General features: G+C 55.1%; 14 protein-coding genes across 14 annotated transcripts; 6 read left to right on the forward strand and 8 right to left on the reverse strand.

The window, feature by feature from the left end:
- Positions 1 to 109: 109 nt before the first annotated feature.
- On the reverse strand, positions 110 to 1,472 carry L969DRAFT_94560 (uncharacterized protein; the record flags this gene model as incomplete). The annotated part of the gene is made up of 4 exons (XM_014712597.1): positions 110 to 191; positions 242 to 326; positions 381 to 1,161; positions 1,218 to 1,472. The coding sequence occupies 4 exons, from the start codon at positions 1,470 to 1,472 to the stop codon at positions 110 to 112; spliced, it is 1,203 nt and encodes a 400-aa protein (XP_014568083.1).
- Positions 1,473 to 1,549: 77 nt separating this feature from the next.
- L969DRAFT_103417 (uncharacterized protein) lies at positions 1,550 to 2,717 on the forward strand (the record flags this gene model as incomplete). Its single annotated transcript, XM_014712598.1, has 7 exons — positions 1,550 to 1,819; positions 1,874 to 1,896; positions 1,949 to 2,192; positions 2,239 to 2,317; positions 2,366 to 2,398; positions 2,447 to 2,542; positions 2,630 to 2,717. Exons 1-7 carry the CDS (start codon positions 1,660 to 1,662, stop codon positions 2,715 to 2,717), a joined length of 723 nt encoding a protein of 240 aa, XP_014568084.1. The 5' UTR covers positions 1,550 to 1,659.
- Positions 2,714 to 5,471, reverse strand: L969DRAFT_49220 (uncharacterized protein; the record flags this gene model as incomplete). The annotated part of the gene is made up of 6 exons (XM_014712599.1): positions 2,714 to 3,022; positions 3,077 to 3,281; positions 3,340 to 3,410; positions 3,618 to 3,748; positions 3,802 to 5,238; positions 5,291 to 5,471. 6 exons carry the CDS (start codon positions 5,469 to 5,471, stop codon positions 2,714 to 2,716), a joined length of 2,334 nt encoding a protein of 777 aa, XP_014568085.1.
- On the forward strand, positions 5,386 to 8,601 carry L969DRAFT_452544 (uncharacterized protein). Its single transcript, XM_014712600.1, has 10 exons — positions 5,386 to 5,782; positions 5,833 to 5,981; positions 6,031 to 6,181; positions 6,237 to 6,307; positions 6,355 to 6,482; positions 6,530 to 6,835; positions 6,882 to 7,860; positions 7,911 to 8,144; positions 8,193 to 8,284; positions 8,333 to 8,601. The coding sequence occupies exons 1-10, from the start codon at positions 5,521 to 5,523 to the stop codon at positions 8,514 to 8,516; spliced, it is 2,556 nt and encodes an 851-aa protein (XP_014568086.1). The 5' UTR covers positions 5,386 to 5,520; the 3' UTR covers positions 8,517 to 8,601.
- Positions 8,574 to 9,466, reverse strand: L969DRAFT_94564 (uncharacterized protein; the record flags this gene model as incomplete). The annotated part of the gene is made up of 2 exons (XM_014712601.1): positions 8,574 to 8,717; positions 8,771 to 9,466. The coding sequence occupies 2 exons, from the start codon at positions 9,464 to 9,466 to the stop codon at positions 8,574 to 8,576; spliced, it is 840 nt and encodes a 279-aa protein (XP_014568087.1).
- A 182-nt stretch (positions 9,467 to 9,648) lies between these two features.
- L969DRAFT_17428 (uncharacterized protein) lies at positions 9,649 to 10,146 on the forward strand (the record flags this gene model as incomplete). The annotated part of the gene is made up of 2 exons (XM_014712267.1): positions 9,649 to 10,057; positions 10,115 to 10,146. 2 exons carry the CDS (start codon positions 9,649 to 9,651, stop codon positions 10,144 to 10,146), a joined length of 441 nt encoding a protein of 146 aa, XP_014567753.1.
- Positions 10,147 to 10,165: 19 nt separating this feature from the next.
- Positions 10,166 to 12,249, forward strand: L969DRAFT_452817 (uncharacterized protein). Its single transcript, XM_014712602.1, has 4 exons — positions 10,166 to 10,652; positions 10,704 to 10,910; positions 10,960 to 11,437; positions 11,493 to 12,249. The coding sequence occupies exons 1-4, from the start codon at positions 10,604 to 10,606 to the stop codon at positions 12,217 to 12,219; spliced, it is 1,461 nt and encodes a 486-aa protein (XP_014568088.1). The 5' UTR covers positions 10,166 to 10,603; the 3' UTR covers positions 12,220 to 12,249.
- L969DRAFT_94565 (uncharacterized protein) lies at positions 10,273 to 10,483 on the reverse strand (the record flags this gene model as incomplete). Its single annotated transcript, XM_014712603.1, has 2 exons — positions 10,273 to 10,423; positions 10,467 to 10,483. 2 exons carry the CDS (start codon positions 10,481 to 10,483, stop codon positions 10,273 to 10,275), a joined length of 168 nt encoding a protein of 55 aa, XP_014568089.1.
- Positions 12,250 to 12,279: 30 nt separating the features above from the next.
- Positions 12,280 to 14,311, reverse strand: L969DRAFT_103421 (uncharacterized protein; the record flags this gene model as incomplete). Its single annotated transcript, XM_014712604.1, has 5 exons — positions 14,173 to 14,311; positions 13,921 to 14,111; positions 13,687 to 13,861; positions 13,528 to 13,636; positions 12,280 to 13,476 (listed from the first exon to the last, which is right to left on the reverse strand). Exons 1-5 carry the CDS (start codon positions 14,289 to 14,291, stop codon positions 12,280 to 12,282), a joined length of 1,791 nt encoding a protein of 596 aa, XP_014568090.1. The 5' UTR covers positions 14,292 to 14,311.
- A 98-nt stretch (positions 14,312 to 14,409) lies between these two features.
- On the forward strand, positions 14,410 to 19,672 carry L969DRAFT_453269 (uncharacterized protein). Its single transcript, XM_014712605.1, has 4 exons — positions 14,410 to 14,537; positions 14,617 to 18,137; positions 18,187 to 18,538; positions 18,592 to 19,672. The coding sequence occupies exons 2-4, from the start codon at positions 14,693 to 14,695 to the stop codon at positions 19,502 to 19,504; spliced, it is 4,710 nt and encodes a 1,569-aa protein (XP_014568091.1). The 5' UTR covers positions 14,410 to 14,537; positions 14,617 to 14,692; the 3' UTR covers positions 19,505 to 19,672.
- L969DRAFT_94569 (uncharacterized protein) lies at positions 19,657 to 20,934 on the reverse strand (the record flags this gene model as incomplete). Its single annotated transcript, XM_014712606.1, has 2 exons — positions 19,657 to 20,197; positions 20,249 to 20,934. 2 exons carry the CDS (start codon positions 20,932 to 20,934, stop codon positions 19,657 to 19,659), a joined length of 1,227 nt encoding a protein of 408 aa, XP_014568092.1.
- A 307-nt stretch (positions 20,935 to 21,241) lies between these two features.
- L969DRAFT_49510 (uncharacterized protein) lies at positions 21,242 to 22,927 on the forward strand (the record flags this gene model as incomplete). The annotated part of the gene is made up of 3 exons (XM_014712607.1): positions 21,242 to 21,404; positions 21,461 to 22,566; positions 22,622 to 22,927. The coding sequence occupies 3 exons, from the start codon at positions 21,242 to 21,244 to the stop codon at positions 22,925 to 22,927; spliced, it is 1,575 nt and encodes a 524-aa protein (XP_014568093.1).
- A 131-nt stretch (positions 22,928 to 23,058) lies between these two features.
- L969DRAFT_48744 (uncharacterized protein) lies at positions 23,059 to 23,494 on the reverse strand (the record flags this gene model as incomplete). The annotated part of the gene is made up of 3 exons (XM_014712608.1): positions 23,059 to 23,152; positions 23,203 to 23,323; positions 23,374 to 23,494. The coding sequence occupies 3 exons, from the start codon at positions 23,492 to 23,494 to the stop codon at positions 23,059 to 23,061; spliced, it is 336 nt and encodes a 111-aa protein (XP_014568094.1).
- Positions 23,495 to 23,862: 368 nt separating this feature from the next.
- On the reverse strand, positions 23,863 to 24,624 carry L969DRAFT_94572 (uncharacterized protein; the record flags this gene model as incomplete). Its single annotated transcript, XM_014712609.1, has 1 exon — positions 23,863 to 24,624. One exon carries the CDS (start codon positions 24,622 to 24,624, stop codon positions 23,863 to 23,865), a length of 762 nt encoding a protein of 253 aa, XP_014568095.1.
- Between the last annotated feature and the right edge of the window lie 35 nt (positions 24,625 to 24,659).

Genomic DNA, 24,659 nt, shown 5'->3' on the forward strand with positions numbered 1-24,659 from the left:
TACTAGAGGCCCAATCGGGATTCTGTTGTTGTCATCTTGGGCGTGTGCATGCACTCTGTTTGAACAACACGAGGCGAGCAAGCTTGATGCAAGTCGCGCTAGAGTATGATCATGCTGCTGCTTTCTTGCGCTTGCCAATTTGGGCCTGGTAGCCCTTTCCGATCGCTGTGACAGACCGCCTGGAACCGCACCTACGCTACGTGTCAGCTCGTTCGCAGATCGTGTAAGACCAGGGGCGCACGATTGGCAAGCGACAAAGTAGAGACGATCGTGCTTCTCAAGCAATGTGTCAGGAGACTTGCATGTCTTGCACGAGACGTATTCGACTGTATTACCAAGGCATCAGCCCACAGTGGCCTTACCCTTTGCTGAGCACTGACCAATGTATCGGCGAAGGACATTCTCTATCTGCTTTTGCTGGAACCGACCCTTGATGACGAGCCGACCGCTACCATCGACAGAACCGTGTGTACCCAGTTCGGCAAAAAGGTACTGGATGACATGCTCCGGCTGTCTGTGCATCTTCTTGCAGATGTCGGCCACATTGGCAAAGATAGATCGCTTCGTGCCGTCTCTCTGGACATTGGGCGGGGCGAGCGTGTAGCGCTTCTTTCCTCCCGCGCTCGAGAGTGACGGATGAGATGCGTAGAGGTTCGTGTAGAATCTCCCGAGTAGCTCGAGATAGGTGTAGTCCCGTGTGGGATCAGAGAGCCATTCTTGCTTGTCGGCTGCTAGCTCAGCTTTGCTCTTTGCCGCTGCTGATCCGTCCAGTCCTCCTTCCTGTCCAAACGGATCTTCGCCCTCGGGTACGTCGTCATCATCTTCATCGTAATCTGCACCATCTGCCTCGTCGTCGCTGTTCTGCTTGCTAGCCGATTTCGTCGCCGTGCTTGGCTTTTGTAGCTTGGGCGCCTGACCTGACTCGGTAGCGGCGAGCTCCTTCTCGAAGGCATCCATGTCAAAGGCGTTCTTGCTCTTCTTTTTCTTCTTCTTGAGGTCCGAAAAGTCGTCGAGGTCCGTCGCTACACTGAGCGAAATGGCATTTGAGCCACTCGCACTTTCCTCGACAGTGTTACCGAGCGAGTCTCCCTTTGCAGCAGGCGCAGTCGTGCCATCCACATCGTCCAGGTCGATCGCTACAGCCTTCTTCTTCTTCTTTTTCTGCGCAGGGAGCTGTATGAGTATCGCTAGGGTTGAGCAAAGACGGTCCTGCGTACCTTGAGATCGCTGAAATCAAGGTCATCGCCATCCTTGAGAGTCAGGTCAGCATCCTTGTCAAGCGGCCTCACTGCATCCTCCTCTAGTTCTGGCTTCGCAGGCTCGACAGGCTCAACAACGGCAGGGGCAGGTTCAGGTTCAGGCGCAGGTTTGGCGACAGGCTGGGTAGGTTCATCCCCAAGGTCGAGATCGTCGGCAAGAACGACCTTCTTGGTCTTCTTGGACTTCTTCTTGAAGCCTGCAAAGTCGTCCATCCTGTCAATCTCCTTCTGTTCGGGATAGGCGGTGGGCAGACGAGTCACGCTCAAAATTGCCGCGCGTGCTTTGTCCAGCCTGCTTTGGTCTGGCCTTGTCTTGTCTCGTGCGCGCGCAGTCAAGTCCAGATCCGAGTGTCGAGGCGCAGAGGTGGACTCGCTCGACTCATTCGAGGCATCTCTGTAGATGGTGACGGCAGGCAACAAGACAGCACCCGCAGCTCAGATTGCCCAACAAACATCAGTCACACCGCCCTCCTACAGCGCACAGCCAGCTCAAGGCGAAGAGACGCTAGCACCTTTTGACCAAGCCATGTCGCAGATGACGTCTATCGTTCAGAATGTACGTCATGCTTGTCGGTGACCCAGCGATCGCGTCTCACAGTGCACACGACAGATACCACAATACCTACAGGATGTTCGGGTAGGTGCCACGCACAATCTGACCGCTTGAGCTGACTCTTACCATGCGCAAGAACTTTCAGCAAACCAGACTGTCCGCGCTCAAACCGATCAATGAGTTCTTTGACCATCAGAGACTCAGCCGGCCACGCGACCTCAACGAAGCCACAACGCGCATCTCTCATAACACCCGCTACTTCTCGGGCAACTATTCTATCGTCATCGCCGGCTTGGCCGTCTATGCCATCGTGACGAACCCGATGCTGTTGCTAGCCTTCTTCTTCCTCGTCGGCGGCTTTGCAGCAATCAATAAATTTGGTACGCCGACAGCTATCCATCGCGTCGACTGCTTATCTTTGAGCAGCACCCGAGCCTGACGAGGCCGGTCAACAAGTCGTTACCCAGAAGACTCTATATACGGGCCTGTTTGTCATTGGCATCCCGTCCGTGACCCTTGCATTTGCTTCGGTTTCGGCTGACTTCTTCTGCAGACTCTTATGGATCGCCCGACCCGTGAGCACAGTGTAGGCTTGCCAGCCGTTCTCACCTATTTGGCTGACGAAACTTTACAGATTCTGGATTGTTGGTGCATCTGCCGTCCTCATCCTCGGCCACGCCTCTGTACTCGAGCCCAGCGTAGAAAGCGAGTACAATTCGGTAGAGCAGGTGTAATAGTCGATAGAACTTTATTGCATGCCTTGTGGACACTCAGTCATACTCCGCTCAGCTGCCCGCGATCTTCCCATGACAGTGAGATGCATTACGGATCGTCACATAATCTACCAGTATCGTACGGCGAGCCCGCAAGACGAACATTTTTTTTTTCATCTGATGCGAATCTAGGCTTCGGACGCGTAGGCAGCTGCTGCCTGAGCAAAGGCGGTGTCGAGCGGCGTGACGGTGGCACCGATGACTTGGTTGACAATGCATGCTGCAAGGTTGTCGGTCGAGTTCTTGAGGTTGTTGATGTCTTGCTTGGCGAGCGAGCCGAGCTTGAAGCTGTCGAATTGCGACTTCTTGTTGATCAAAGATGTCAGGGCAGCCTTGGTGGGGGGCGTGATGTTGTTGGCAACCGTGTTGATGACGGTGACGCTGTTGGCGGGGGTGAAGCCAGTGGTGCTGTTGCACAGAGAGGTAGCGTTGTTGATCTAGCAAGCTGTCAGTCAGCGCTTCGATCGTCGGTGGGGACGAGGAAGGCTCACATCCTTGATGGTCTGGAGAGCCGCGGTGTGGATGGCGTATGCGGAGCTGTAGGTGAAGGTAGTGGCAGCCAACGAGGTGTTCAGCTTTTGTGCATCCGTCGTGACAACGTTGAGCTGGTTGATGAGCTGGGTAGGCGTCGTGGCCGAGACGGCGGCGGCGGCACCAGCAAGGAGAGCGACGGCAGTGAACTTCATCTTTGAGTGTCTGCTTGCGAGAGAATGATCAGAATGCGTCTTCATTTGCAAAGTAGCCACCAACTGACGAGTGAAGAGTCTTTGTCTTGAGCTTGGAAGTTTCGTAAAGGCGGGGTACTCGCAACAGGTCCGTGCGCTTCTTATGCAAAATGGAGATGCATTCCGGGGCAAAGATGAGACAGGACTGCTCGAGTCCGAGAAGGCCGCCCAAGCCAAGTCAAACATCGGATCAAGCCATCGAAAGCCCATAATCGGCCAGGGTCGTGCTTTGCTGCTTTCGAGGCTTTAGGGTCATGCGGATGATCTGCACCAGCTAGGTAATCGGGGTCTAGCTGAGCAGGCTGACCGGTCTTTGCAGGCTCTGACTCTCAATCTGGCCAGGCGCGACATCGGCCGCGGGTGGCGTCGGCATCTGAGGTGCAGCTGCTTCAGAAAATGAACTTTGTTTTGGCGCAAGCCGGTCATGTGCAAACGTGACTGGTGTTTGCGATCAGAAATGCGGAGTAGCTGATCTAGATGAACCCGCTTACAGAGTTCCTCGAGCTGACTGCCCGTGATGGGCGAATGGGAGAAGTAGCGAGCGGCGGCGCTCCAGAGCGGAGCCGAGTCTACGTTGCGCAAAGCTGCAATGTGCGTGCCTATGGGCAGCAGTAGCTCTCGGATCCGTGCAACTCTTGCTTCTCGATCAAAATTCGAAGCCGACCAGAGCTGCTGTAGCTGAGGTTTGATTGGCTTGAGAAGTGCCTCCTCGCCGCTCAAGACGACATCCTTGAGAAGCGCTCTCTTCTTTCTATGCGAACCTTTGGGATCTCTTTCCGGGTCCTTCGCTTTGCGCTTCTTCGTTGGCGTCTCCTTGACTTCGACAACGGGATCGCGCAGATGCTTGAGCAAAAAGTCGGCACGAAGCGAAATGGCGCTCTCGTTGGGCAGGAGGTTCTTTGCAATAGCGTTCCTCGGCTTTGGGCTAGCAGCGGGTGAGCTCTCCATCGCGACGACAGACTGGGCACGAGAGGGAGCCGAGCTAGCAATCCCTGGCGCTTGTGATAGAGCGGGACGCATTTCAAGCACAGGATCGTCAGGCGGCGGCGATAATTCGAGACGGTGGGCCAGCACTACAGTAGGAAGATAGAATCCGGGTTGGCTGACAGCATTGGCCTCGTCTATCTGACGCGCCCCCGCCTTGGCAAAGAAGAGTTTGTCCTTCAAATTGAGCTCTGGATCGTCTCGAATTGCATGCCATTCGCCAAAACCATGTCTGTTGACACCAATGAGCAATTGTCGATCGTCTTCTGGCGTCCAATCGCAGTCCCACTTGTAGGTCTGACGCACTGGCGGATCAGTGATGGTAAAGCCGGACGGACGCTCGAGCGAACGAATCCTTTGGTGAAGCCTGCCGAGATCCTCAACGCGTAGCAGACAGGCTTCAGCATTGACTTTGGTCATACCTGCAACCTGTGGGTGGACGATCTTTGCGCGAAAGACAGCAAGACCAGGCGATTTTGCTTCGAACATTGCGTCTATCTTGGCCATATGTGCCTTGACAGCCTTGCGACATTCCTCGAGGAATCCATCGATTGCGCTCGTAAGCACGATCGGATCCTGCAGCGTACAGTCTGCCTCTCGCGCGACTTTGTCGTAGCGTAATTCCAGAGGGCCCCATTTTTGAATGGCGCGAACGAGACTACGCAGTTGCTTGTCGCTGATACTATGTGGACGGACGAGAGCCTGCTTATGCTCTTCTGACAGAGGCTTCTCGCTAGCGGTTGAGCTCGGCGCGCTAAGCGCAGGACTCGTCGCTTTGTCGAACAAAGGCGTGCTTGGCGATCGAGATCTCTGTCTCAAGGCTGCCGTCCCGGAGGATGTCGACGGCTCGGCCGTCGCTGATAGTCGCTGCTGCAGCATCGAGCGTTTCGGTACTACAGCTGACTTGGCCATGATCTCATCAAGGAGATTCGTTGGCTCTGTCGCTGCAAGGTGATATGAGCTACGGCCGAAAACACGAGGTGTCCATCCACCTACATCTTTGCTTTCCTTGTGCCACTGCCGAGAGACTACTGGGCGAGCGTATCGTCCTGGAAGATGATGTGGCACTGCTCGAGGCGTTTGGCAGAGCTGAGTCGCTCCCTCGGCCAAAGATGCCATGATCAGATGGAAGCGTCAGTGCAGGGGGGTTCGTTGTAGCTGAAGCAGCTGCGGGCATCGTGCAAGCCGCAAGTGGGGCCCCCTGGCTGGACAGCAAGGTGTACCCAATGCCGGCAACATGCAAGCGAACACGTCGACACGTCGTTCAGCGCTTCAGCGACTGCCCCGGGCCTCATATCACACTGGCATCGCAGCATGACATCTCGTCAGCTTCCGCGACAAGCATCTCAGATATGACGGTAGATCCACGATGGACGCTGCCAGCGAGCACTGCCGAGGCTCTACACGCCTACGCTCAGCAATCGCTACCCAATACCGCGAGTACATCTGTCGACTTGGAAGCGATACTTGATGAGCTTCTCCCCGATGGTCCACCAGCTGCAGCTCGATCACTGAGTACCACTGATGCAATCAGACAGAGAGCGCCATCGGACAGAGTCAGGCACTGTCGCTCAAGCTGCAAGCGCGCATTCAAGCATACCGCCAAGAGATACTCGAACGCAAGGCCGCCTTGCAAGCTCAGCAGAGTCAAGGTGCAACCATAGCAGACATACAACAGCTCGTCGGGGTCCGTCTCATCCCCTGGCACGACTACGACGCGTCTGAGTCAAGCGCAGGAGCTTTTGACCGAGGTACATCATCTGCGAGCAGGCGCGACAGAATCCGAGGTCGTCGTGAGGGAGATCACGAGGGACATCAAGTCGCTCGATCTTGCAAAACGCAACGTTGTCACTACCATCAATACTGTTCAGCGCTTCCAGTCATTGAGTAGGTCGACGCATGACGCCTGTCTTGTGCTCTCGACTGAACCGCAAATCTGCAGAACAAGCCCAGCAGAAGCTCGAAGAATTGGCGCAGACGCAGAGATACAGGGAGATCTCGCAGACGCTACAGGCAAGCCCTCTGGCTGACGTGCGTTTCAGAGTCTGACTCGCGCGCAGGTCATTGCTGAATTGGCAGTGCATTTCAATGCGTACAAGGCGGTCACCATCGTGTCAGAGCTGCAACAAAACATCAGACAGCAGCAAAACATCGTTAGAGAACGTGCAGCAGCGGAACTTACGAAAGCGTATGGCAGATATCCCCATCCCTGGAGCTACGCTCAGTCGCGCACAGATTTACCCAAGAGAGCCGCACGCCCATAAGGAACAATACCATATTACCGGATGCTTGTCTGGCCACAGATGCATTGGGGCCAGACGCTCGTAAGACGCTCATCAATTGGTACTGCACTCACCAGCTCAAAGACTACCGTCGAATATTCAAGAGCAATGACGAAGCCGGTCAACTCGATAATCTCCCGAGGCGCTTTGCATGGTTCAGACGGATACTCCGGACCTATGAAGATGAGCATGCGAGCGTGTTTCCCACCAGCTGGACAGTCGGTAGATGCCTCACTGGCTGCTTTGGCGAGGTGACAAGGCAGGCTCACTTTGCTCTGAAGTGCTTCCCGCTCATTCGAACGCAGGGATGATTTGCGGCATGTCATTGAGAAGACGAATAGCGCCAAGCACCTCACAGTGACAGTACTGCTTGAGAGTCTCAATGCGACCAAAGACTTTGAGCGCGAGATGTGTCGACTCTTTTCGGTCGGACAATATAGCGAAGTTGCGTCCTCGTCCACCATGGCGCTCGGTTCCGCGCCAGAGCCCATCAGCGCGGTCTTTGTGCCGTTTCTTGATGTCTTTGTGAAAGCCCAAGATAAAACACTTGCAGAAATGTTCGGCGGCTTTCGTTCGACTTCTCGCGCCTCTTTCGGATCTGCAACACCGCACGATGCCAATGGTGATCCTGCAACCATACTGCCTTCTGCGACTGAACTTGTCTACTTTTACCGAGACACGCTCGAGCGATGCGCCAAACTCTCGAACCAAGGCCCCCTCCTCAGCCTTTGTCTGATTTATCGCAAATGGCTCAAGGTCTATGCGGATGAAATACTCGCCGGCTCCCTCTCCTCAAGACTGAGCACATCTCGAAGATCAGGCGATACGCGTACTTCTTCTTACGAGATACAGCACGCCTGTATCATACTCAACACCAGCGCGTACTGCTCAGAGACGGCATCGCAGCTTGAAGATCGTATGAAGACTTGCATCGATGCCGGGCTGAAGGAGAAAGTCACGTTTGAGGCGGAAAAGGATCTCTTCATCGGCGTCATATCTCAATCGCTCAATTACATCGTCCGAGAGCTCGATCATGCCATCGAGCCACCGCTTTCAATCATGGCCAAGGCACCTTGGTCAACCTCGGAGCTCGTCTCGTCGGAATCAGCGTATACCGGCTCGCTGAATAGGGCGATCAGCGAGACGATCGACGCCGCAAAGTCTCATATCGATAGCAAGAAGTACGTCAGAAGTCTGTGCGATCGAGCGATAGGAATCGTCTTGACCAAATTCATGCAAAACATCATCCGCTGTCGACCTATCACCCATGTCGGCGCTGAGCAGGTAAGCCAGTCTTCGATCCTGGTCCACTGCAGCCTAAGGGAGCATTGCAGCTTATGCTCGACTTGCAAAGCCTCAAGCGATGTCTGCTTCAGCTACCCCAATTGAGCGAGGAGCAACCGAATGCCTCATATGCTCGACTGGTCAACAAAGGTGTCGGCCGTATCGATATCATTCTCAAAGTCGTCATGGAGAAGGAACACCCGCCGGATGCGTTCGTTCAGAATTACCTCATTCTCATTCCCTGCATGTCCTTTTCGGACTTTCAGAAGATCCTCGACCTCAAGGTATGCAGACTATACAGAGATCTGCCTGCACACTGACTGCGCGGGCAGGGCGTGCGACGGACGGATCAGAATTCGCTCTTGGACGTGTTCCTCGCGCAGACGTCAAGCAAGACTGATCTCAGCGACTCGTCTTTCTTATCGTACGCGTGTGCATGCACGCTCGGCATACAGCACTGACAGTCATGCAGATCGCTTGATATGGATCCAGAAGCTTCGCCGGGACCCGCATCTGCGGGGATCTTTGGAGGATTGGGGATCACGACTTCCTACAGCTTGAGCAATTCGCCGCTTTTGTCGAACCCAGGCAAGTCGGTGCCTAGCACGACGGGCGGCTTACGAGCTGGTCTCGGGTTCAGTAGCCTGTTCGGATGATGTACTACATGCATGGCAACAGAAACAGTGGTCATGAATCTGGACGACAGGATCTCTTTAGCGCTCGGCATTGTTGAGTAGCCTGAGGATCGACAGGAACAGATTGAGAACGTCGAGGTAGAGACTGACGACGGCGATGATGTACTCGTCTGGGGAGAGTCTGTTCATGATCATGTGCGTGTCGTAGAGGATGTAGGCGCTCTGTCGGAAGAGGTCAGCTTGATCTCGCTACGGCAGAAGGCAGGAGGACGCACAAAGAGCAGTGTTCCCACTCCGGCAAAGACGGCATCCATGACGCGTGAGAATGGGAAGAAGACACCGACGATGCCGGTGAAGAAGAAGACGAGGAGGATGCCATAGAGGTAGGAGCCCCAGTGTGAGAAGTCGTACTTGCTCTGCATGGTGAAGAGAGTCAAGCCGACGAAGACAAAGCAGGTGATGACGAGTGCTTGAAGGACAATCTTTTGATCGAACATCGCCACTGTCGCGCCTACGCCAATACTCTCCAACAGGGTGAACGTGCTCAGTAGGATGATGTTGGCCGGTGAAGAGTGACGCTTGGCGAAGAGCACGAAGAGGTTGATGATTGCCAGGATGAGCGGCACGAAGACGATGGCGGTATGCGCTTGGGTCCATGTGGTGACGCTGGGAGTGCTCATGATGACGCCGACGAGGGTGGTACCCAAGATCTGGAGGAAGAGCATGGTGTAGACCTTGCGGATGAACGCCTGACGGATCTCAGGACTGCTGTCCGAGACGGTCGTCTCCTTCCAAGAGTCATCTTGCTGGCCTTCTAGATCGCCCGAGGCATCGTCGCCCCATGAACCGAGTCCTCGGCTGGACTGCTGGGCGAGCAAGGGTTCCTGGCTGCCGGTGGTGCCGTACTGCTTCGTCGGCTTCGATGGCTCGTCTGCATAGCTCGGTGGCGGCACGGTATAACCCCCTGACATCTTCGAGCTTGACTCTGCGGCGGCGTCGTTGACAGTGCGCGTCAGCAGATTGGCCAAGGGTGCGTCCAGTAAGTGTCGTACGAGCTTGTTGGGTCAGCACTCGCAAGTCTGGAGCGGCCGACTAGCTCACAAGACAGGTCTTTGCACAGCCAAAAGCTCACAGAGACACGACTTGGAAGCTTATGAGCGGTGGGCCAGGCAAGTTTGCGAGTGATCACCGGATCACAGCCGAGCTAACGGCTGTGGCGAGTCGCGCAGAGAATTTGAAGGCCTATGATCCTTTCGCAGACGTAGGCGACGAGGATACAGATGTTGGCATAGGTTCAGGAGTGACCAAGCAAGAGTTTGAAGGCAAGAAAGGCTCGGGCATCGTTCACGTGCGAGTGCAACAGCGAAACGGTCGAAAGACTCTGACGACCATCCAAGGTATCGACGAGAAGAAGTTCAGCCTGAAGAACATCCTCAAGCACTTCAAGAAGGAGTACTCCTGCAACGGAACGCTTATCGAAGACGACGATCTAGGTCGCGTCATTCAGCTCCAGGGCGACCACCGCGCCAAAGTCGCACCTTTCTTACTCGAGCTTGGCATCTGTGAGTTGAGCTGCAAGTGCATGCTGCTCAGATGCTCATCGTGTCCATCTGTCCCAGCCAAGGAGTCCATCAAGCTACACGGCGCCTGAGTGTGAGAGCCATCGCGGCCCTAGCATGCGACTACCCTGACGCGTCTTACGCCTTTGGTCAACCCACGCCCGCGCCCATCTCGTCTACTTTACAATTTCCAGCAACGCCAAAGCAAGAATGACATTTCATCGTTCCTTGCGTCCGGTCAAGCAGCACTTTCGCCTGTCAGTCTCGCCTGCAAGAGTCGAAGATCGATCGCCCCTGGCAAGGTTACTTTGTCCCGAAGAAGCCATGCCTGGATAGTCATTGATCATCTCTGATCTCTTTTGTGTCGCACTGTACTGCTTTTCATGACCTCTGGCCCTCCGCTCTCCTGCACCGTGCTCTCTTGCCCATAGGTTCGCTCCACTTCGCTGATATTCGGCCTCTCGGCATTCTCGGCGTTAGGCGCGTCATCGCATCGGCTCGTGCTGCTCGAGCACTGAATTAAATCCAACCTATCCTGTTCATTCTCTCATGGACGTGCATCTTGTCGTTCTCTGTCACGGTCTCTGGGGCACACCAGGTATGTTCGTCGGCGCTTGAGGTGCAGACTCCACTGAACCTCCCCGTGCAGACAATGTGATTGCTTTGGAGCACGCCATCATCGCCAAAGCAGAACAGACTGGTGCTCGTGTCGTCGTCTCTCGACCGAAAGGCAACGAAAGTACTCTCACGTATGACGGCATCGACCATTGCGCTGAGCGAGTCTGCGATGTCATCGACGCCGAAATTGCAGACATCGAGAGCAAGGGCGATCATGTTGCCAGATTCTCCATGGCAGGCAAGCACTCATTGGTCTGACATGCACGTGCGCTCATGCATCAGTGTAGGCTACTCGCTCGGTGGTCTAGTCGCTCGCTTTGCGCTCGGCATCTTGCATTCACGAACACCTTCATTCTTCAGTACGATCAAGCCAGTCAACTTTGCTCTCTTTGCGTCCCCTTCAATAGGGATACCCATCTACTCTGGGACAGTATGGCCAGTTATCTCCTCCTTCTTTGGCTCCCGGATCCTGTCACGCTCGGGCGCTCAGCTGTATGGCAAGGACCGCTTCTTCCAAGGTCGTCCATTGCTAGACGTGCTCGCTCAGCCCGGCTCATCCTTCTACGAAGCACTCAAGAGCTTCGAACGTGTCGAGGTCTATGCTAATGGCATACACGACCGCACGGTGCCCTTTCATACTGCCGCCATCTCTGAACATGACCCATTCGCTGCAGCGAGGATGAAGGCCATGCGCGCACTCAAAGCTCATGCCGTCGATCTCGAGCAAGACGAAGATCCTGATCTCGCTTACGGTGGTCTCAGGATGTGCGACGAGCCTCTTCACCGAGTACGGCGTGCGCTGACCTTGATCTTGATTCAGATCGATCGATCAAGAGTATCCGCCCATCATCAAGTCTTACGAAGCCTGCGAGCCCAAGAAGTTGCCACAAGGCGACGTGCAGCCAGCACCATCATTCGCGCGTCGATTAGGGCGGCGGTTACCGAAATGGCCAGCCATTCTCAGACCAAGCCGATATCCATTCAGGAAGCCCGTAAATTACATTGTCGTCTTCTGTTTTCCCGTTTTCGTCACACTCGCCGTCACCGTCTTTCTCACATCGAGTATCATTCAGACGTTCCGATCGCGTAGGAGGATACAAGGGTTGCGGAAAGGCGAGCTGGCCAGCAGAGAGGGCCGCATGCGACGCGTTGGCTTGCTAGAGAAGGCTGGCGATAACATCAGAACGGCCCTCTCTGACATTGTCGAGAATGCCGGCGTGCGAGACTCTGTGGGAACAAACACGCCTACAAAGGGCGAGACACAGACCAGCGGCAAGTACGCTTTACTTGATGCGCAGGCAGAATCAGCCGACGATCTCTCGGTCGACAATGTCGATGCTACCATCGATCCCACTTTTACAGATGCACAGCGTCGCATGATCAAACATCTCAATGCTATTCCTCAACTAAAAAAGCACGTTTGCTACTTCGATATGAGTTACCTCACCCGACCGCATTCGCACGGCATCATCGTCGCACGAGACGGCAAATTGAACGCAAAGGGATTACTGGTCGTGCGACACTGGGCAGAGCATTTTGTATACTAATGATACGCATAGACAAGCATGCATGGTATACAGCGAACAGCGAAGGTCGAGATCAGCAGTCTATGCCTCACTATGGCGTTTCTTCTTCTTCTTCTTTTCGCCATTGACTTCTGCCCCGACTAATTGACTTCCCCCCGTCGTCTCAGCTTCTTCTGCCTTGCGCTTCTTCGAGCTCGTGCTCGGGTCTGGAACCGCGGCGGCAGGCAGTGCGTCTGTATTGGCTGCCGCTGCCGCTGCTTTTGCAGCCTTCTTCAGTCGCTTGGCTTCCTTCCGCGCCGCCTTATCGGTTGTTTCGTCAGCAAGATCGGCAGAATGTGACGCATCGCCGTTGATGCCGTTGGTGAGGGTTGCAGTAGATGTCCCGGCCTTGGCTGCCTTTGCAGCTCGCTTTTCCTCTTTCCGCCTCTTCTTTGCTGCCTTCTCATCCTCGTCGCCCGTCATGGACACTTCTGGCGAGACTGGCTGACGTTGTGTCGGTATCAAGCTGTCGGCAGCAGAATTGTAAGTTGCGCCTGTACCTCTCATCTCGAAAGGCGCCTGGTTGCCTCGATCACTTCTGTCCGCTCGCCTGACGCTCTGGATACCCATGCCTTCTTGCAAAAATCGCAATCGAGACTCGAGTTTCGCACGCGCTGCAAGACCAATCGATGGTGCTTCCTCGCCTGATCGCGTATCTGCGTCTGCTAGTGCATCGAGTCGAATCGAAAGCGCAGCCTTAGTAGCAACCATACGGGCCATCTTGCCCTTTAGCTTTTGCGGCGCTTGACCGACCAGGCTCGCATGGAAGATGAGCCCATATTTGGGTGTGTCGTGCTTGGTCTTCATCGCCCTGAACAATGCTTTTTCTGCTCCGAGGATCTGGACAGTACTCGCCGGTTGCTTCGCAAGATTGAGCAGTGTGCCGGCGTGGGCGATCAACCTGGCGCCGACTAGCTCACCGAGCAATGCAGTCAGATTGGGCGCAATGGCGGCCATACGGTTTTGCAGGTACGAGTAAAGTTCGGCGCGATAGGTCGTGATGGAGATGACTTGATCAGTCAGCAGATGGATATGTGCAAGATCAGAATCCGAGATTTCTGTGCCCATCGAAATGACAGCAGCAGCTTTGAGGGTCTCTTCCTCCTGCTCTGGCAAGATAGTCGAAAAGTCTGTCGAGGCTGCATTGGTGCGGAGTCCCATGGCTTTGACGACTTTGGCATAGGCGAGATTGTCCGAGATGATCTTGGCCATCTCTGGGAAGTGCCATCCGTACCATTCCTGGTCACCAGCCGTCAGACACAGCGCACAGCTTGCACGGGCTAGGCTTACCTTGACGCGCATAGAGTAAATGTTGATCTCCTTATCGAGGTCGTCGAGCAGAGCGATGGCTTGCACTATCATCGTATCCACCTTGTCCGGCGAAAACTTGAGCTTGTATCTGCAGGTCTCTGTGAGCAATCGGCTTGTGACGGCGATAGCGAGACGTACCTCGACAGTGAATGCGAAAGGCCGAGCGCCATCGTGTTCAGGTCGCTCTCCTCGACCTGATACTCGCCCAGGAGTGCGGCAATCTGAGTTCGCATGCCTCGGTAAAGATCTTGCGTCTGCAGCTTCGTCGACTCAGAGATGACTTGGATCTCCAACTTTTTCGAGATTGCGCCGCCTGTCAGGATTGCAGAATATTGAGCATGAAATGCGAGTCTCAGAGTTGCGCACACCCACCTAGCTTGGGATCGCTGACGAGAAGGGTCTCTTTGGCAGTCGCAGAGCCTTTCTTGCCGACATGCTTGTCTTGTACCTCCTCTACAAGAAATTTCTTGAGTGACTTTGACAGCTTGCCGGCTGAGATGGCGGTGATGTCTTCGACGGCATCTGCAGTAGATGAAAATCGATGGATCGATTGTAGCTTCAGCCTGTCAAATTTGGGGATCCCATGAGCCTCAGCGGCAAGAGATGTGCAAGACGACAACGGACAAGTTGTTGGCTCCTTCTGGCGTTTCAAATTCCTTCCAGAGATTCTTGTCTTCGAGCTTGCCATTGTCGGCGAGCCTGAACAGACAGAAGCCGAGCGAGGTCTCGTATAGAACCAGCATACCCTACCAATTTGCAGCCTAAGAGAAGAATTCGGAGAGGCACCTCGGCACGTGAGTGTACCCATCAGATGAAAAAAATCAAATCGCGACGCGACGACACTGTTTACACGCGCGAGAGTCAAGGCCAAAGCAGTGCTCTAGGCTGAATAGACACCCGGCATCTCTTGTCCGAAGAGCATCGCATCAGAGCGGCTCGATAACGGCGTCGGCCAGCAGAGACTGCACTGGATTGCGACTCCGAACAAGGTTTGTCAGGCGTATCGACTTTCGAGATCGCATATAGTCCGTCCGACAGAGCTGATACTCGTCTTGTCCTTGCACACAGCACCCGCTCGATACCGAGTGCCTGTGTGCTTGCGTCTGCCGAGGTTCTACCCAAGTATGCAACGCCGCTCGGGTGCATGTACGACGGCAAGATGACCTTACCAGGTGTAACCTCTGAACTGCCAGATCCGATGCTCGAATCGCTCGACAGCAATCTGCCATTCGAGCAGCACGATACTCTACGAGCAGCAGCAAGCACCGCCAGGGACGGCATGTCCGGAGAACCAAAGTTCCATCTGTTCACGCCTTCAGCTTCGTCCAGACGGGATCTTGCAGTGTCGACTTCTGGCTTCCATCTACAAATCCATGGGAAACACCTCGGCGCAGACCTGTCGCCTACATCTGCAGAAGAGCAGATCTCCTCGGATGACTCGCCCAGTCGCGTCTTGAGCACTGTCAGAGGCTTTCCCGCCGCTGTCGCCTGGCCGACCGCCACGCTCACCGGTAGCGCGACTGTACCTGCTCGCCAAACTCAGCCAGGCCAGAAGAACTTTGATCTGTCTAACTGGCAGGATGATCTCGAGGCAATCAGAGGAACTTCATCCGTGCCACGTCATCTTGCCACTCTTCGTCAGTTCAGTCAGCCAGAGACAGAGATCCGGTCGGGCCGGGCGATTGGACTTCCTGAGGAGCTCGATGTTGAGATTGGAGCTTCTGGTACTTCCCCGCTCGAATGGCATCACCGGCAACAGGTTCTCACTCGTCGAGATCAGGTCATTGCTGATGCCTGCCATGCGGACCCTGCCCCACCAGAAGAGGAGGAAACTCGAGCTACTCGAAGACGCTCACTGAGCCGTACGAGCTCTCGAACAGACTATCTTCCACGTGCAGGGACGAGTCGCGCGCTTTCGGAGCTTGCAGAGTCAACCGAACCTTGCCATCGATCTCCGAGATCACTGTCCGGCGTCAAGAAGTCGAGCTCCGCGCCGGGCGTCGCGACCGTTGCGCTCACTGGTTCAGCACGATATCAGACAAGAACGCATCGCAAGCGGACCTCTTCAAGCTGCGCTTCGCTCGCTTCCTCGCTATCTTCAACCTCTTTACACAATGCGCACAACGTGCTCAGCTCGAACAGCATAGGCAGTCTACAGATGACCACACGATCTCGCTCGGGCTCTGCCTCTGCATCAGGCAAGCGACCAGCCCCACTGAACCTGCATAGCAGCTCAAGATCATCGAAATCGTTTCCCGACTTTGCCGACTTGCCTGTTGCTTCTACTTCGCAAGCTTCACTCATGCGACATCAGAATGAGAGTTCGGCGACCACCAGTCAGAGCTCTTCCATGAACTCCTTGAAACATTCCCAGTCTAGCGCGCGAATGTCGTCCTCATCTTCGACATCTGCAACAAGTGACGAGTTCCTGGGCACGCCGACTTTGTCGAACAAAGGCACAGATTGCACCGGCAGGACAAGTGACGACCTCCTTCGCGATGATGATGCCTTCTGTGGGTTCGACGAGGACCTCGAGCCAATGCCGGGCGCTCGAAGATCCAGTCAAGTGGCTTTCCAGGATGACGATGGTGATGATGAAGCTTTGCCGCGCGCAACAAAGCTAGCTACGGCTATTGGGTTCTTCAAGAATCAGCAGACGACAACCGAGAAGCATGCGCGAGTCAAGCTGCCTCGTATCGCGTCGCCTTTCGGACCCAGCAGCTGGCTCAATAATCCGAGCTTCGGTCGCTCATCATCGTACGGCCCACCACCTCCGCCAGATGAGGCAGCTGCCGCTGCGGCTTATGCAGAGCAGGAAAACGTCACGCCTAGTTCACATACGAGTAGTCAGGCGTCGATACTGACGGCAGACAGTATGACGCCTACCAAAGTATCTCCTGCTCGTGGCGACGAGATGCAAGATATTTCCTTTGGCGAATCGCAATCGAGCGACGAGTCTGTACTTGCACAGCGTAGTGCGCACGCTGACCACCAGTCTCATATCGATGCGAGCGCTGCTGCTCGAGCGTTCGAGTACTTTGACGGTGGCGCGTATGCCTCTCCTCGACAACGCACCAAGACATGGACGTCGACGATGTCAGCTCACAAGCCTGATTACAGTCTTGCTGCCCCGTCGAGTCCGATCTCGAATAAGATAGAACGCGACAGTCCCTCGCCGAGCTCAGTCTTTGCCGCGCCCCAGACTCGGCAGAAAGGCAAATCGATCTCGCACGCTAGCACCACAGCGCGACCTTGGCTTGAGCAGGCCGCACCTCCCTCTCCTGCCCCGTCGAAAAGCGTGATGCGCGCCTTGTCACCAGCTGCTCTCAATCGTGGTCCAGAAGCAGCACACGCGGCAGCAGCAAACGTGCACAAGGTCATCTCCGTCGACAATCTGGCACTCAACAACACTCATCGCTCTTCGCCTTTCTCGCGCCCCGGCACAACCACGACGCCGGGCGGCACATCACACATGGTTCATCCGAGCGTGCATCCTCTGCGCAACACGCAAAACATTGCAAGCCCAATTAATGTCCGCAAGCGCAACGCTAACGGCCATGTCGTCATGTCGTCTGGGACATCGATACTCACCCGCGGTGGTAGTCGGCTAGCGTTCCATTCGCCGATGGTGGCAGCCGAGTCCTCTCCGCTGTCGAGAAATGTCGAAGACACTGCAATGTCGGAAGGGCGCAGTCTGCAGACTCCGAGTCGTCCAGTCTCCACGCCGATGCGCAAGGCGTTGACGGCTTCGGGCTCGTCATCATCGCCAAGCAGACATGGCTCCATCAGTCCGCACGCGCCTTCACTCTCGCCATCGCAGCATGCTCAATATGATGCTGCTCTGTCAACACGCTCGAGCGCTCGACATCCAGTCATTGCGCAGCTGTCACGATCGAATGGTCCTGGTGCGTTCAGTACTCCGCCAGCATACAAGACCGTCAAACCACTTCAAGCCGCGTTTCTCTCAACAGGTCTCATATCCAAGCGCAGCCGTCCCAGAGTGGCCTCAAATGTCAGTCTTGCGCCGCCCTTCGGCCTGCTTGTCGCCGGCGCAGATGTCGCACTCAACGACGACGAGTCGTTCGAGTCAGGTGATATGTCCTATCTGGCTAGCGCGCATCCTGGCGTCCTTCAGCGCGGGCCGGTCATGCCAGACACGCCTGCTAAGAAAGTGCCATTCACTGCCGAGCCTACGGTCGAAGCTTGTCCTGCAAGTGATTGCAGCGCAAGCTCGTCTGTGCCCGAAGACCGCATGCTGCTGAGCGCCTACGAATTTCCAAATCGGCCTGGCTCGCGTCCCCATCAAACACGGGCGAGCAGTCCGCTAGGCAGCACGGCCTCGTCCGAGTCTGGCAGTAGCTTCATGAACAGCGATGCGGCATCGAAAAGTCCAAGCGTCAGGCATGCGGCACGGGCAGCACGACCACCAATGTTTCGTCGTCGCAGTTCAGGTCAAATCTCGATTGGCCCAGATGGGAGCTTCACTGGACTCGATAGAAGCGGTGGTAGCCAGCGTTCCTTGATGCATCTGCGCGACAAGGATCCAATGACGCCCACTCGCGCTCATGCGCACGCTCAAGCGAATCACTGTGAGTACTTGCGCATTCGAAGGTACCCGCGCTAATTTCAGGACCGCAGCGCTCATGGCAGAAGCAACGCGGGCTGGTCCGGTAACGCCCATGCTCTCGGAATTTCCGGCTTGGTCGCTCACGGGCAACAACGAGCCGCCAGCCCCCTCGCCAGCTCTGCATGCCAAGCCACCAGCGCCAGTGCGCAGACCGGCCTACATCACGCGACATACTAGCTCAGTGCTGATAAGTCGCCGTCAGCAAGAATTGCAATCTCCCTCTCGCTTCGAAACATGCTTTGTCATTCAGCGCTCGATCGGATGCGGCGAATTCAGCGAAGCATTCGAAGTACAGGACCGATCGACAGGTCAAGTATCTGCAGTCAAGAGGACAAAGCATGCCTTTGGTGGGCCAAAGGATCGGTGCGTGATCCTGTCAGATTGATCGCATTGTCAGCGCTGACTGACGAGTGCAGATTGCGTAGGCTGGAAGAAGTTGACATTCTGCGCCATTTGTCGAACGAGTCGGACCCTTCTCGTCACGTCATCAATCTCATCGATGCATGGGAACAGTCTGGTCATCTCTATATTCAAACCGAACTCTGTCAGTATGGCAATCTAGCCTTCTTCCTCGAAGAGTACGGCAGACTGCACGAAGTTCTCGACGAGGGCCGAGTATGGAAGATCTTGACTGAGATTGCGCAAGGTTTGGCGCAAGTAAATGCTGCCGGTGTACTTCATCTCGATCTCAAACCAGCCAATGTCTTTGTGACCGATAGCGGCACGCTCAAGATTGGCGATTTCGGGCTGGCAACACGTTGGCCTCGGACTACTCCATATTCGATCATTCGCGGCGCCGCAGTCGCCTCGCCCGGATGGGATGCGGACAGCGTATCTTTCTCTGCCGGCATCGAAGCAGACGCGATGAGGACTCGATCGCAGACGACGTCAACGACGGTGCTACAAGACTTCGAACGCGAAGGCGATCGAGAATACATCGCGCCTGAGGTCATGTCGGGCGAATATGGCTTTGCAGCGGATGTTTTTAGTCTCGGTCTCATCGTGCTAGAGGCAGCCGTCAATGTAGTCATGCCAGAAAATGGTCCAACTTGGCACAAGCTCCGCTCAGACGATCTTTCAGATGTCGACTTTAGTAAGACTAGCAGCGAGCTCTCCAGTCTGCTGCGCAGCCTCCTCGCATCGAAGCCGTGTGTTCGCATCAGTTGCGAAGCCATACTCTCGCATCCAGGGGTAGCGCGAGCAAGAGCTTATGTTGGCCCCGAAGGTCGCGCAGCTCAAGGCGCGATTTTGCCCGAAGATGAAAATTTCCTGGCAGCCATCCTAGCACGCAATCACGACAATGACGATGACATGGATCTGGATCTGTAGCACATATAATAGGCAAAGGGCTGTTGTTTCGCGGAAGTAGAGATTGCAATGAGTGATACAGGGATGCCTTTTGCGGCATATCGCAGTACCTCTCTTGATCAGAGTTTGCAGTCTCGTCTGTCTGTATCTGGGTCATGATAGACCTCCGCAGATCAGGCAAGGAGCATCTGATTCGGGCAGACTGCGACGCCAGCGGTGAAAACGCCGGTCAGGTAGAGCTTGTCCTTGTGCGCATTGGCGTTCGTGACACCTGTCAGTACCCCGCCGTCGTCTCCATAGATCTGGGAGATCTCATACTTTGCACCGTAAAAGCGACCGTCGCCGGTCGAATTACGAATGCGCCAGACCTCGACTGGCGCTTTCATGCTTAGGTCATCAATCTTGGCATATGCTGCTGACCATTTCAGAGCAATGAGGTTGGCAGTGATGATCGAGCCATCGGCCAGAACATGCAGATTGTCAATTGGTAGACCGTTGGGCGGAATCGCAATCTCATCGAGCAAGACGAGACTCTTGTCCTGCTGTATCTCGAGTACTCGTACAACGCCTTTCAATGTCGAACCAGAGTACAGAATGTTGCCCGGTCCTCGAGCGATTCCGTTGGGATAGATGAACCAGCCAGCGTCAAAGCATTGTGGCTCTATGCCCGAGGCGTCGCAGTGCACGATTGAGCTCGCCGCCGGGTCAACGAACCTAGCCAGACCGGAGGATCAGCACCATTTTAGTCCAGTGGACTGGGCGCACCATTGTGCCATGCCTCTTCGCCAGTGTGTCTTGTCAAAGTGATCGTTGGAGACATAGAATGAGCTGGGTCCGGTAGCCACGAGATTATTGGGAGTCAGAATCGTTGGATGAGCCACTGTCTTGACATGGTGGAGCTTGCCGGAGCCCAGGGTGGTTTCGAAGATCTCGACGGAGCTATCAGCGCCTACGAACGGGGCGGATGTTGCATTGAACGGTGGCCGGTGGTTATTGACAAAGACCCACATCTTGTCGCCTTTTTCGGCCACCTTGTCGTCATTCTCGAACCAGACGTCAAGCGCGTGCAGGTTCAGTCCGCGCGGTAAAGGCTTGTCCAGCGTGAGCTTAGTCACTTGCTCGGTGTTCAAGTCTAGCAGGGCAATGTAATCCTGCCCTGCTGTCTTGGCTAGCGAGAGTGCATCGAGTTTGAGGACAGCAGGAATCCAGTGCTTTCGTCTGCTGCGCGCCGAGCAAGGCAGGTATGACAGGCCGGTCTCTCGATGGATCCATTGGTCCTCGCATGCTTCCAATTCCCGGATGACACGGCAGCCTTGGTTGTTCATTTCGATGACAGAGCGTGTCAGACCAAGTCTGTCGATACGCGGCCCGAGGTATGCTGGCCATGATACGCCGATGACTGCTACCAGCCCGAAGCCGGTGACCGCAAGCGAGCCCAAGAAGCCCACCATGTTGTTAGGCTTTGATAGAGGCCCTCGCAAAGCTTACCTGTGCGCGTGCGCATGCGCAACTTTGTGCGTCATCCGCGATCATTCGAGCCGATCATCTCTATTCGACTCGTAACACGTGGCAAGTGCGGGGTATCGCTAGCTCCACGCTTTTTTCTGGACGCAGATCTATCGGAAAGATCGCCTCATTCCTCTCATCTTCAGGCACATCGACTACCCAGAAAGATCAGGCGATTCACAAGGAAAGAGTTCCTCAAATTTATCTCTCGGAAGCACGCCATTCGACGGTACAACAGCGAGAAGAGCCAGCATGACAGCGGTCGAAAAGATACAGACGCCTGACCTGGCTTACACGCCAAAAGGCGAGATCAAGGGCATTGTGGAGGGCCTCCGCGCTACATTCATGACCCATAAGACTCGCGATGTGACCTTTCGTATCGCACAATTGAAGCTACTCGGCGCAATGATCACCGGTGCGTCAATGGCTCTCTCACCGGCCGAACGGAGAGATTCTGATGCATCAGCGTAGAGCACGAGAAGGAATGGACGGAAGCAATTCACCATGATCTCGGTCGGCCTGCTTCAGAGATTTACCTGACAGAAATTATGCATGTTAAGAACGAAGTAGCAACCGCATGCAAGAACGTCAAGAAGTGGGCAAAGCCATCCTCCGTCAGCACAACGATAGGTTGGGTAGGAGTAAGGCCCAAAATTATCCACGATCCGCTCGGTGTGATCCTCTGCCTGAGTCCCTGGAACTATCCATTGACGCTCAGCATCGGGCCCATCATTGGCGCCATTGCCGCTGGCAACACCGCCGTCTTAAAGCCAAGTGAGCATGCCATGGCGACTGCTGCTCTCTTTACTCGCTTGTTCCCACAATATCTCGACCAATCGTGCTACCGCATCATCAATGGCGCCGTTGACGAAACTACGGAGCTCTTGGATCAAAAATGGGATCACATCTTCTACACAGGCTCAGGCATGGTCGGCAGAATCGTAGCTACGGCTGCTGCAAAGCACCTGACACCCTGTGTGCTTGAGCTCGGTGGCAAATCGCCGGTGTTGGTCTTCGATGATGCCAATGTCAAGGTGGCAGCCACTCGCATCATCTGGTCCAAGTTCGTAAACGCTGGTCAGACTTGCATCGCTAGCGACTATGTCCTTTGCTCAGAGGCGATGCTGCCAAAGCTCATCGAGGCCTTCCGCGCGTCACTCAAGGTCTTCACCAAAGGCCAAGATCCGCTGCTTCCCACGACGGAGTACAGCAAGATTGTCAACGAGCGTCAATTCGGCCGTTTGACCAAGATGCTCGAGCACACAAAGGGCAACATTGCCATCGGAGGCCGTTCATCTGCCGAGACACAGAAGATCGAAGTGACCGTCTTGACCGGCGTCGACGTGGCTCGGGACGAGTCGATGGCTTCCGAGATCTTTGGGCCACTGCTGCCCGTCGTAACCTTTGAAAATCCAGCTGAAGCTATCGATATTATCAACAAGGGTGATCAGCCGCTCGCAATGTATGTCTTTGGCGGCGCAGCTAATTTTGACATGGTCAAGTCAAGAACGCGTTCGGGCTCTATCGTGCACAACGACACTTTGGTCCAATTCCTGGTGCCAGGCTTGCCGTTCAATGTACGTCACCATGCAGGTGGCTGTCTGACTAAGCTCATGAAGATCATTTCCGTAGGGTGTGGGTCCCTCCGGTACTGGCGCATACCATGGCAAATTCTCCTTTGACTGCTTCTCTCATCAGCGCAGCACCTTGAGCACCCCCAACATGTTCGAGCCGATCATGGCACTTCGATATCCGCCTTATTCAGCCAAGAAGCTCAAGTGGCTCAACATCGGTCTCGGCGAGAAGCCACCATCAGCGAGTGGAGTCCGCAAGACTGGAACGAGCAGTACAGGCATCGGCTCTGTGGGACCAGCCGGTCAGATGCGCAGCAATGGCAACGGCAACGGCGCTGTCAATGGCAAGGGCTCTTCATATTGAGAAGCGCCCAGCATGTAACCAGTTCAGTTGATCAGCTTAATTTATTCTGTCCGCATTGGCACCTCGCCTCGCCTTGTTTTGTATGCACACAGTTTGCATTAAGAGACACAAGACCTGATCTGTCCGTCTCGTCAAGGCCAAGGATGCTCGGGATCGTATGCCTGGATGGGCACCGCGTACGAGCCATCAGCATTGTTGCTGCAGGACATCGAGCACGACGAAGCCCTGGCCAATGGGCATTAGCGTGATTGCGTTACAATGAGACAGCAGCACACGGGTAAGTTGTTCCGCGATAGATGTTATACGTGCTGCCGTCCAGACCGAAGTCGACCGTGACATGAGATGTACTGAGTCGATACCAGATTGAGACGATGACATTGAGATTGGGCGAGTGTACTGCCAGCCAGTCAACCCCTTCAAGTAGCCTATGAGGAGGATGAGCATACCAGCCCAGCCCGAAGTGAGCACATCGTAATCGAGCATGCGGACGGTTGCGGGACTGAATCCAATATTGTCGGTCGGGATGTTTGCACTAACGTATGCATTACCCTCCCAATTGATGTTCATGTCGACGTAGAATGTTGGACCGTTCGGGCATATACAGGAAATGTAGCAGTGGCTTGATCTGAGCGGACCCCGTTTGACCAAATCTGATTTGGTGATGTCGGAGTCGAGCGAGGCTGTAGGCAAAGCCGACGCTTTTGTGAGCACTACGAGGCCAAGAATGAGCATGCAGCAGAGCTGCACAGTCTTGATCATCTTGTTGCTTGCTCTGATGAGGAGACAGAAGTGAGGGAGAGAATGAAGCGACTGGTGCCATAGTGACGGGCAAACCTCCGAATGAACGGAAGAAGCAACGCGGATTGTATCAGAAACACGCCGCCAGGCGTTTTGCATTGAGCCTACGAAAGTCTTACAAAGNTATTTTNGTGAGCCTACAAGTCGAGACCGACGAGGATGTATTCCTCGCTCTGTCTGGCGTGTGGCGCGAGAATGCTGCCGCCGACATACATGAGCGAATGGAGAGCATGCTCGAGATCTNGGTCGGTCTTCTTGAGACAGATGACGAGAGCGGAGCAATTCCAGATCTCGTCAGCCTGCTCGAGCAGATCGACNAGGTTCTCGCGCGATTCGACGAGGCCCGAACGGTTAGCGCGACAGTAGAGCGTGCGCTCGCCGGCCTCGCTGGTTGCTGAAGGCGCATAGAGCGAAGCTTCCCACTCGGGTCGGAGAGCGAAGAGTGCTCTGGATTGGGCGAGCAGGTCGGGTCTGACTTTGCTGATGAGCTGATNGGCCTCGCCAGGCTCTCCGGTGAGCGAGCTTGACTGGCGTACTGAGCGAGATGAGCTCGAAAAGTACGAGTTGGCAGAGTCCGAGTCGGACGATGACTCGGTCGACGAGGGCGGTGTGAACGGGAGCTTGTTGAACTCGTGCGACAGCTTGACAGCTTGGGGCTCAGCCTCGTAGGAAGCAGGGGGCGAAGGCGGGTAGGCATCCGCTTGGATGGAAGAGACGATCTTGATGGGCGTGGCATTGGCGGCGGCAGGAACGGGATTGGTGGAGGTGGAAGAATGTACATTAGCAGGAACAGGAGTCGAATCGATTTGATGGCGGTCTGTGTTTCTCACCCACGCGGCCGCACCTCCCAGATCGACTTTGCTATCACCCAAAGTCGACCTCGTTAGATCAGGAGGCATTTCATCTGCTCGTCAGGCATGGTCAGACAGTGCAT

The sequence above is a fragment of the Mixia osmundae genome, assembly GCF_000708205.1.
Source record: "Mixia osmundae IAM 14324 unplaced genomic scaffold scaffold_5, whole genome shotgun sequence".
Taxonomy (NCBI): domain Eukaryota; kingdom Fungi; phylum Basidiomycota; class Mixiomycetes; order Mixiales; family Mixiaceae; genus Mixia; species Mixia osmundae.